Here is a 9,978-nt window from a genome sequence, read left to right as displayed (position 1 = left end):
TTGGTTATGAAGGAAGCTTCTCTTCCTTCAGCTCGGCCAAGTGTAGTTACGGAGTAGTGATGACAATTTCCCCCGTTGGCGCCGGCGAGCACTTATCTGACGACAAAACGCGCGTGCAGGGTTTGTTTGGCGATGGTGCCTCTCGGTTCTCTCGCGGGGAACATGCCAATAACGATGCCATCATCCCTACCCGACCACACAGCCCGTTTAGCATCCAGATGCTTCAAAAGGCGTACTGCAATCAAGCACCTCCTATCTACTGTACATTGTATGTACATGTACATACATACGCTGCTTAGGTACGAAGGGATATAATGAAGGCGGCAAATCCCGATACAAGAGAGCGCAGAAGCGGTTATGAGCGGATGCTCTCCGTTTGCTAGCGACCTCTGCTGCTGCCGCGGATACATCCCAAACATCCAGAGTACAGTCCAAGGACACACTTATCACCCCGAACCAGGGGAATCAATCGAAAAGCTTACAAGGAACGTCACAGCCCCTTGTATCTACTCCCCAGAGGAGCATTGGAGCAGGTCGGTCCGCCGAAGATGAACCTAGAAAAAAAAAAAAAAAAAAAAAAAGTAGAAAAACCCACCGCAAGCAAGCAGGGTGGACAAGCCGATCTCCTTCTATCTTGTTGATGGCGCTACTACGCAGTACTACTACTATGCGTAGAGCACGCAGTTATCCGTGCTGTCCTCGGCAATAATAAAGAACGAGGATATGTATGTATGTACGGAATATTAAGTGGATCAATTGAACATCATACTATTTTAAGCCGTGGCAGTCCCATCCATGCAAGAAGCAGCTGTCCATTATTATTCTTCCAGGAGAACAAAAAATAATTCACGTGCATTTTTAGAAGCTGTTTCGGCTTTAAGTTACACATCTACAAAGCAAAGGGGGGAAGATGTGAAGTTGTGCAGTTTATCTATCTATAATTAACAGTGATATGTGAATGTGATACCTCAATGCAATCACTTATACTTTTCCTCCTTTGCATAGAGATGACTTCTTAGCGGAATTTGATCTTATTTTAGACTGCAATATACGCAGTAAATGATTGCTGGTCAAGTTTTGAAGCAGTGAGATACATTATTACAATGACTGCTGCATTGCATTGCATTGCATATCATAATGCATATCATATGCAATCTCCCATAGTTGAATTATTGCACCCAGCAATTCTCTGCTCTCAATCGAGTTACTTCCGTACTCCGTACTCTGTACAGAATATTTTTCTTTCACACCCCGCCCGCCACAGACAACCACACACACACGTATCTTAAGAACCCCTCATTCAAAATTCTACACTCATCAAAGTCTCCAGGCTTCTTACCGCCATTGGAAGTTGAACCATCAACATCACATGCTTTGTTCATACGATATGTATATCCCTAGGTACCAACCAACCACCACCTCCACACACACACCCACACACACACACACACACACGAGAGATTAGCAACATATGGATTCTCCATCGCCGTTTCTGGATCATCTCCCAAGTTTCTACAGTCTATAATTCATGGATGGAGGATAGGGCAACGCAGCCTATATCCTTGGCTCAGCACCGGTAGAAGCAAACCCAGCTTTCAACAAGCTTTTGTCATGCCACCCATCTACCTTGTTTGAAGGCACAGCGAAAAATAATATAAATAAAATGAAATGAAAATGAAATAAAAAGAGAGGGAGAGGGAGAGAGAGAGAGAAAGAGAGAGAGAAAGAGCACACGGTCCCAGAAGGAAGAAAAACGGGTTGTAAACAAATGATGATCAGCGAGTTCCGAACCATACAGCGGTTACAATTTGCTATCCAACGGTGAATGGGGCGTAACTGAAAAGCCACAAGACAAGTACGGAGTAAAATAAAGAAGGGCATCATGAGGACCCTGAAAATGTAAAAAGAAATTCATCAACTAACCATTCTTTTGGAAGAACAGTTGACTACTCCGTAGTTTGGGTCAGGGACCAGACAGCAAATGCACAGACCCGCATAATTGTAATAGTTTAAAAAGAAAAAAAAAGGAAAAAAAAAAGGAAAAATAGCTTGAAAAGGAGAGAAAAAGACAAAGACAAAGTGTTGGGGGTCCCGCGGTTGGTGGTGATTGAGCTCTTTTGCCCCAGTAGCCTACAGGTTATGAGACCCGTTTAGCGTGAGCTTACAGGTTATGAGACCGTTGAGTGTGAGCCCCGCTGTGGTCAACATGCATGGGTTTGATCCCAGAATGGACTTAAAAATTCCAAACAAATACCCTGGACATTTAACAGTGCCAAGAGACATCCCAGGAGTGTGCCCTAGAAGTCCATTGAGCCCTAGGACTGAGTCCACTGAAAGGAGCCACTATGGGGAGCCACTGAAGGGAGCCACTGAGAGGAGTACAGTACTGTACTCTGTGGTAGCTGGTCCGAGGGGGGGTGTTGGGGGTCCCGCGGTTGATCGGCCCTTCTACCAGCAGGCGCTGGTGGTGATTGAGCTCTTTTGCCCCAGTAGCCTACACAAAGTGATTGGACTGAGTTATCAACTGAATAGCCAAGTAAGTGGGCAAGCTCCCGGTGTTGGGCGAATCATACCGTTTGCGGAGGGCTTCTTGAAGAACTGGGCGATTGGTATTTAGAGAGAGGTACTCCGTACGGAGTACGGAGTAAAGAGAGAGGGTTAACAAAAGAAACGCATCAGAGATATTTTAAAACACGCAGATACATAAATTCATGTTGGTCAGTATGCCAATTTTGTTGCCCACTATTGGTCTGGTATGCAGTGCGCGTTCCTTCTCCTCTTCTTAAGTGTTCCTTGGAGCCGGAGTCATGGAGAACCGGCCTAACATAAACAATAATAATGTATTACTGCGTAACGGCCGTGGCGACCAGTCATTTTGAACGATTCTTAACAGCCATTTTCGCTGATTATCGTAAGTAGCGGTGCGTGGATACCGTTCGAGGGGGCGTGGCGTGGCTGTCAGACGGACCCCCTCACCTGTAGAATCGGGTTGCACGTAACATGCAATAGTTTTGTCACACCTTTGGCCTGGAGTTGAAGAGGTAACAACAGATGGAGGGTTCAATTGCCTGATTTGCACAGAAAGAAACCCTTCAGAAAAATGTAGAAATCATTCAACCCTCTCTTTCACCAGGTTAGAGGGATTGGGTATGTATTGTGTCACCAATATCAATTTGAGGTGGGATCTAGCCATCGATCGTTTCGGCTGGTTTTCTAACGTGGAAGGGGGGGTAATGTGTTTCAATCTATGGTTTTGCTTTTTTTTTTTTTTTTTTCTCCCAAGAAACCTTTTGATGCCGATTTATCAGCATGGCTAATAATGAGGGGGAACGGCTCTACCCAATTATTATTTTCGGGATGTCAGATATGATACGATACCCAAGAGCCGTCGTCCGTGGCTCTGATTGAATATGAAGGCCTGGCTTGAGGCTTGAAGGAAGAAGGCTGGAACCGATGAACCTTGTACCATGCGTAAGTTACCGAACTACGCTGTAAGATGTGTTGTGTGGTAACCTTGGCACCGACCATGTGGCGTTGTCTAGTTGTCTACGCTGCTAATAAGGGGGCGGCGAAACCAACCAGTCCAGTCAGGGGCTTGCTCAGCTGGTGGGGTTTGGCCGCCTGCGATAGGCTCAACAGCTGGATGGGATGGGATGGGATGGGATGATTAAAGAAGTTTAGAACGGGAAAACGCTTGCCGCTAGCTTCCTTTGCCAAGCCGATAGAGCCTGATTTTTTTGTTAACCTTCCACGCTTGACATCTTTCATCATGATTATTATTATTTTCTGCTCCCTGTTTCTTGAATGTGGTTGTTTGGGTGTTAAGTTATTATTCAACTTCACTGCCTTCTGCGTGAGGAGTGGTGGCATGTGAATTCAGAACACCCAGTGATAAAGCAATTGAAAAAGAAATGGCAAGTAGGTGGATGCGAATAACAATAATAAAACAACAATAAATAATGATAATAGGGGGTTTCAGAGGGGGAAGAATAGCTACAGTTAATAATACCGCTCTTGTCCTTGGGCTAGGAGCATTTCGGTAAGCGTTGTCCTCCCTTCCACCCGGGCTCGCCCCAACAACGCCCGCAACGCCCACAACGCCCACAACCCCCGCCAGCCCGAACCCTGGAACCCCACTCCGGGCCCCTTTTGCAGGCTTGAAGCTCGCCCTAGCCCCGACCAGCAGGACCAGCAGCCCCAAGCAGCAGGCAAGCCCTCGTTCCCCTGCCCTGCCCTGCCCGCCCGCTTCCCCCTCAAACCCTCCCCCCCCCCTGGCGGCATCCAGTGCCCCTGCGCCAACCAACGCTGCTTGTTGCTTGTGGCGGGTTCCTTTCCTCGCCTCTTCTCCACTCTCTCTCTTTCTTCTCTCTGCTGGCCCCTGACTCTCTCTCTCTCTCTCTCTCTCTCTCTATCCCTCTCTATCTCCCTCAATTATCTTTCCTTTCGCCACCACTCCTTTTCACTCTGTTCTATCAAACTTCTCTCTGCGTTGGATGCACCCTCTTGGTGCGTCGTGTCGCAGCCTGGAGCTCTTCTTCTTCGCCCGCCAGACCTGACTGCGTACCAGTGGCCCCCCGTGTCACTCCTTTTTATCAGCGTGGAACCCTCCTGTTTCGCCAATTGATCGATTGAATGACCCATTGATCTCTCCTGCGGTTCATCAGGGCAACGGGCACAATAGCTTTTCTCCTGCTCAATTCCCCCTCTGACGGTCCCCCCCAAGCAACTTCGATCATATTATTTCGATTGGGTCTTATTGATCTATCTGTTCTGTGTCACGGACCGATATTTGTTATTTTTGTTATTTTTGATTTTTATTTTATTTATTTCTTCTCGTAGATCGATAGAAGAGGCTTTGGATTCTGTCTAACTATACCCGTTGTGTGTTTGTTTGCAGCAAGTGGTTTTCTTTGTTTTTTGACTTTTTATTTTATTTTTTTCCCCTTAAACAACTGCTGGCAACCATTGCTCCTCGCTGTAGCAGAGGGCAACCCATCCATCCGCCAACCCTCTCCAATAAAACCGGAAACGAGTAATATCAAACCCCCTCCAATCGATCGATCGATCGATCGATTGATCCTCTAGAAGGACATCGAAATCAGCAAGCAACATTCTTTTACCATGGCTCCGTCATTGAGAGACCATGCGTCCTTCGTTCGCCCTGCCACCAGGGACCGCCCAATAACCCGAGATCAGGGAGACAACTCCCTTGTTATCCCAAGTCGGACTTCCTCACTTCATTCCCGGATCACCCAACCCATCCCTTCGACGCTGAATATGAAACCAGCTCAACAAACTCCTAAAACTCTCACTCATGCCTACATGGTCTGTGGCGTTGGCCGTGAGCCGTCACAGTGGGTGAAGGCTCCACCTCCCGCTCAGGGAAAGATCGGTCATATGAAGGGAGCTGTTGGTCAATTCTGGTTACCTGAGATCTTGGGCAGCAGTCCCAGACTAGAACAGGATAACGAGATTGCGAGGGCACTACATTCCGCAATGAGAGTAAGTCCCATCAGGAGCTGTCCAACCTACCCATGAAGATGCTATGGCAGGACCCCACCCCATACGCTACACCCTTCGCAAATGCTGGAACTCGAACTTGGGCTGATATCTATTTCTGCAGGCTTGTTTCCCTCATGACGTTGAAATCTGCACGGGCAAGAACCAACCTCATTGTGTACACCATTCATTCGTTCTCCAACAGGATTCCTCTCACACTCTCTATGGCATTGCGCTGCGTGTATGGTCTCGAGCAGATGAGAAACGTGCGGAGACCATTCGCGAGCTGCGCAGGAAAACAGAGCCGGATTTCTATGATACCCCAGACGAAACTTATTGGATTCCATACTGCCTCAGTTTCTTATCCAGATACCCCCTCTACGATCTTCTTGGTGACTACCTCCGTGGCATGTGGATCCACTGGAACAAAGCTACCAATCTTTTCCACGCTGAAGAAGTATCCCGCATTCTCAGCTTCCCAGCGCCACGACTCAATGATTTGGTTCGGATTGACATGAAGGACTATGCACTATGCTACCAATTTCCCTCCTCCCAAACCGGATACCAAAACTTCGCTATGTGGCCCCTGTTCAACTGTTTGTCTATTCCGAATATTGTGGGTGTTATTGAAGCCGCTGTCTCGCCCACCCGCCGTATAATCTTCGTCAGTCATTACCCAGCCATGCTAACAGTGGCCGCCGAAACAATTCGATTCTGTGTGCGAGTCTACGAATGGAGTGGTCTCTACTGCCCAGTTGTCCATGCGCGCCACGCAAAGGAGCTCGTCCAGGAGCCCGGTCCATACATTCTTGGTGTTACTGCGGAATGCAAGACTCTGTTCACCGCTCCATCTGATGCCTTGGTAGTTGATTTGGACCGCAATTTTGTATTGACTTCCAGCCCTCCAAACATTTTGACTCCAGGCCAGAGGACCAAAATGATCAACAGATTGACCCAGGCTCTCAATGGGGATGTTACCCAATCTGGCGTTCCTCAGCACCTCCGATCAGCCTACGGTGGAGGTAAATTGATCCCAGCCGGCCAGATCATTGTTATGCGAGGTGAAGTTGAGAGTGTCCAAGATCCAGCTTGGTGGAATCAGGATGGCGTCATGGCCGTAATGGACCATGTCTGCGAAAAATTAGTGAGTATATGATATGATTTTCTAGAGAATTTGTACAAGGTGAAATACTAAGCCGCTTTGTAGGGCCGAAACACTGGAGTTAAAGCTCTCTTTGGTGGATCTGTCAAGAAACCATTGATGACCAAGGTTTCCATGAGACACTTGAACGAAATCGTTCGTGAGCGTAACCAGTACTCCAGAGATGCCATGGAAGCATGGCAAGACTTCATCAACCTCAAAGGTAGAATGGATACGGAGCTTTCCAAAGTTACCAAGCGCAACAACTTTTTGGTCGAAGAGCTGGAGACATGGAAACAGCAGGTATATTATCATATGGTCTTCCTGAGAGTTAAAGGAAGCTTACTGACTATCATTACAGTTCCTCAAGTTCCAAGCCTTTGCTGAACAACTTACCAAGGAGACTTCTGAGCTGAAAGTCAAAATTGAATCTCACAAACGTGAGAACCGCCGTCTTACTGGTCTTATTGACCAACAGAAAGACGATGCTGCTCGCCTTACCCTCCGACTTTCTGGAACTGAAAAACAGCGCGACGATGCTCTCGAAGCCTTGGTCCTCCAGCAAGAGATTGCTGAGGAACTCGAGCGTGAGAGGAAACGGAACGCTAAAGAGATCGGTGCCTTGCAACATACTAGCGATACTTTGTTGCGTCAACGTGATGAAGCCCAACGTGTGGTACTCCATCTTCGAAGCCTCATCAATGGCCAGGCGCATCACATGGAACATATTGTTCGCTCTCTGGGAACCACTCCAGAACTCTCTGGATATATTCAGGAAGGCTATGACGATATCCGTGAAGATGCTACTGAGACCGAATCAATCAGCGGCCGCGATACCAATGAAACGAGTTCCGTTAAGGGTGTTCATCACATGAAATCTAGCTCTAGACTCGGAACCCGCTCCAGTGCAGGTAATGGGGAAGATGTTACCCCTGAAATGGAACAACACTTGCTGAACCCCAGTAAACGAGCCAAACGCTACTCCGCACTGAGCATGTCTGATGTTGCTGATCGTCACCTGCGCGATAAGACAGATGCAATTGCCAACATAATCCGCAACATTAGCGACCAGTGTGCCGCTGCTGTCGAGGGTCTCCATCTTGCCCAAGATGCAGAATTCGAAGAATCGCTCCAGGCCAGCAAGGAGAGCCGGGAAGGCAGCAGCCTTGGCCCCACTGACGATGGGAACGAACATTCTATCCGCACAGATGGAAGTGAAGTCGGCGACAATGACAGCAGTTACTTGAGCCCAGATGGACGCGCCTCCAGTATTCCACCAACTCCAGATCTTATTCATCATCGATCCAGCACATCGATGTCCATGGTCAGCAGCTCCACAATCCCCGAGCGGTCAAGCCAGCAATATGGACCCGGTGATCTTCCGACTAAAATCGTGGAAGACGAGGATGAACATGCGTACGGCATGGAGTGTGCAGATGGACACATCGACAGCGGCACCGTGTCAAAACAACCTAGTCAACACATTATGAGACCTGACACTGCCCGTGTTATCACGTAAGAGTAGGAACGAAAACCATCTTGATAGAGCGTCGTCCTTTCGCCAGTCAACAACCCACACCACACACATTGATTCAATAAGGAATCTAGATCTACGAATACTCTTTCCACGCTCAATGACGGCAGCATCGACAAGTAATGGCGCCCTTTGGGAGTTGCATCCATGATTTTGACTTATGTTTCGAGCTCTCTTGCTATTATAACTTTATTATTTATCTGTTGGGGGTGGATTATTTTCTTTGTTTTCTTTCCTCTTTTCTTCTCTTTGTTTTATTTTCAAGCTAGATGTTTTATTTATTTTTCAAACTAACTTATTCCCCCTTTCAGCCTGTTAACAGTATTACCTTTCTGCCACTGTAAAACAGACGCAGAGCTCGCCTATTTCCGCCCATCCACTCAGCCTATACTAACTAGGCTAGCGTTTCAAAAGTGTCTTTTTCTATCTGTCTGTCTATCAAAACAAATATATTTGGTATATATGTGATGCGAAACCATGTGTACAGCTTATTTTGTTTCTATTTTCCAATTCCCTTGCCCGGTCTGATTTAAACCCAAACTATCTTCTCGACATGTTTTTTGATCCTCTCGCCCGTCATATCCCGCCAAACAAAGAGTGAGACAAAAGAAAGATAGTGCTAGGCACCTTCTATATGTATCATCCCGCAGTTCACACGAGCAGCGGATGGGATTCTACTGAAGAGGAAAATATGCATACGCCGCACCAGACCTTTTTTATCTATGAAACGCTCCTTTTCCCTTGTTTTGAATTTTCTTTCCGTTTTCATATTTTCATATTTTCAGTTCTTTCCCAAATTCTTTGTATTTCTCACCTCTTATATGTGTATATGTATTGTGTTCTCTTTTTCGTGCGCGATCCCTTCCCCTTTTGTTTTTTTTTTTTTCCTCTTTTCCTGGCGGTCCCTTCGTGGCACAGGACGTACACCCACACCCTCCTTTAGTTAACTAGTATTATTTATTTTATTTTCGTTTTATTTTTATTTTTATTTTTTGAATCTCCAATCGATTTTTCTTCCTTTTTTTGTTCTTCCCCCTTTTGCTTACTTTCGTAGCTTCCTCATTTCTCATTTCCTTCTTCCTCCCCTATATATATATATATAGCCTTTCGTTGTTTCTTTATTTAATCGCCATTTGTTATATTTACTATACTATGTTCGCTGATCGTTATATACCCTGAGTTCGTTTTCTCGACCTCTTTTGAGTTCAGTAGTAACATCTTTGGTCATTTTTATCCACGAGGCTTCCTACGAGTGTGCTACATACCTATGTGAGATAAAGCATTTCAGCAAACATGATAATGCCAGAAAACCACACATTGCGCGAAGAGCAAGCAATGAAGACGATCAAGCAAACAAGGCTGGTGGTGGTCACCACTGTACGCCTGTCTGCCTGCCTGCTACGCGGGGAATGTAGCCAACCAACCCAACCGGTACGAAAGGAGTGAACGCTCGTACTGTGCTGTGTTAGCCGGATAGTAAGTCTTTTTTGCTAGGTAGGGTAACTAGAGGAGAGGAGGATAATATAATCATACCTTACGAACCCTAGTGAGATTTGTTGGAGGAGATTTATATACGGACGTTTGGTTAGTTAACTATATTTTATTATTGGTCTCGTCTGTCGGGTTTGTAACTTTGTATGGCGACCACGGTGTGGTGTTGCGACACACGCCATTACATGCCATGGTTAAACAAACAAATAGACGGGAGATTTGAATGTAGGAAGGGATGGGACGAGAGAAGGCTGAGTTTTGATCTTATCTTTCTTTCTCTTGTGGTCGATAAAAAATATAACTTCACGGCAGC

At 46.5% G+C, this 9,978-nt stretch overlaps 2 protein-coding genes across 2 annotated transcripts; both read left to right on the top strand.

Moving 5' to 3' along the window:
• The first annotated feature begins 2,096 nt into the window (after positions 1 to 2,096).
• Positions 2,097 to 2,737, top strand: BDBG_06513 (uncharacterized protein). Its single transcript, XM_002623028.2, has 2 exons — positions 2,097 to 2,136; positions 2,168 to 2,737. The coding sequence occupies exon 2, from the start codon at positions 2,171 to 2,173 to the stop codon at positions 2,615 to 2,617; it is 447 nt and encodes a 148-aa protein (XP_002623074.2). The 5' UTR covers positions 2,097 to 2,136; positions 2,168 to 2,170; the 3' UTR covers positions 2,618 to 2,737.
• Positions 2,738 to 3,679: 942 nt separating this feature from the next.
• On the top strand, positions 3,680 to 9,977 carry BDBG_06512 (DENN domain-containing protein). Its single transcript, XM_031722638.1, has 4 exons — positions 3,680 to 5,502; positions 5,624 to 6,643; positions 6,707 to 6,943; positions 7,002 to 9,977. The coding sequence occupies exons 1-4, from the start codon at positions 5,122 to 5,124 to the stop codon at positions 8,157 to 8,159; spliced, it is 2,796 nt and encodes a 931-aa protein (XP_031579467.1). The 5' UTR covers positions 3,680 to 5,121; the 3' UTR covers positions 8,160 to 9,977.
• The last annotated feature ends 1 nt before the right edge of the window (position 9,978 follows it).

Source organism: Blastomyces gilchristii, assembly GCF_000003855.2.
Source record: "Blastomyces gilchristii SLH14081 genomic scaffold supercont1.14, whole genome shotgun sequence".
NCBI lineage: Eukaryota > Fungi > Ascomycota > Eurotiomycetes > Onygenales > Ajellomycetaceae > Blastomyces > Blastomyces gilchristii.
The sequence above is the reverse complement of the archived record's forward strand: the minus strand, read 5'-3'. Positions and strand labels throughout refer to the sequence as shown.

Bases quoted from the DNA above. Each gene is read 5' to 3' on its own strand.
- BDBG_06513 (XM_002623028.2), top strand. From the start codon at position 2,171: ATGAGACCGTTGAGTGTGAGCCCCGCTGTGGTCAACATGCATGGGTTT.
- BDBG_06512 (XM_031722638.1), top strand. From the start codon at position 5,122: ATGGCTCCGTCATTGAGAGACCATGCGTCCTTCGTTCGCCCTGCCACC. The intron at 5,503-5,623 runs GTAAGTCCCATC...CTATTTCTGCAG, and splicing joins CACTACATTCCGCAATGAGA to GCTTGTTTCCCTCATGACGT. The intron at 6,644-6,706 runs GTGAGTATATGA...GCCGCTTTGTAG, and splicing joins ACCATGTCTGCGAAAAATTA to GGCCGAAACACTGGAGTTAA.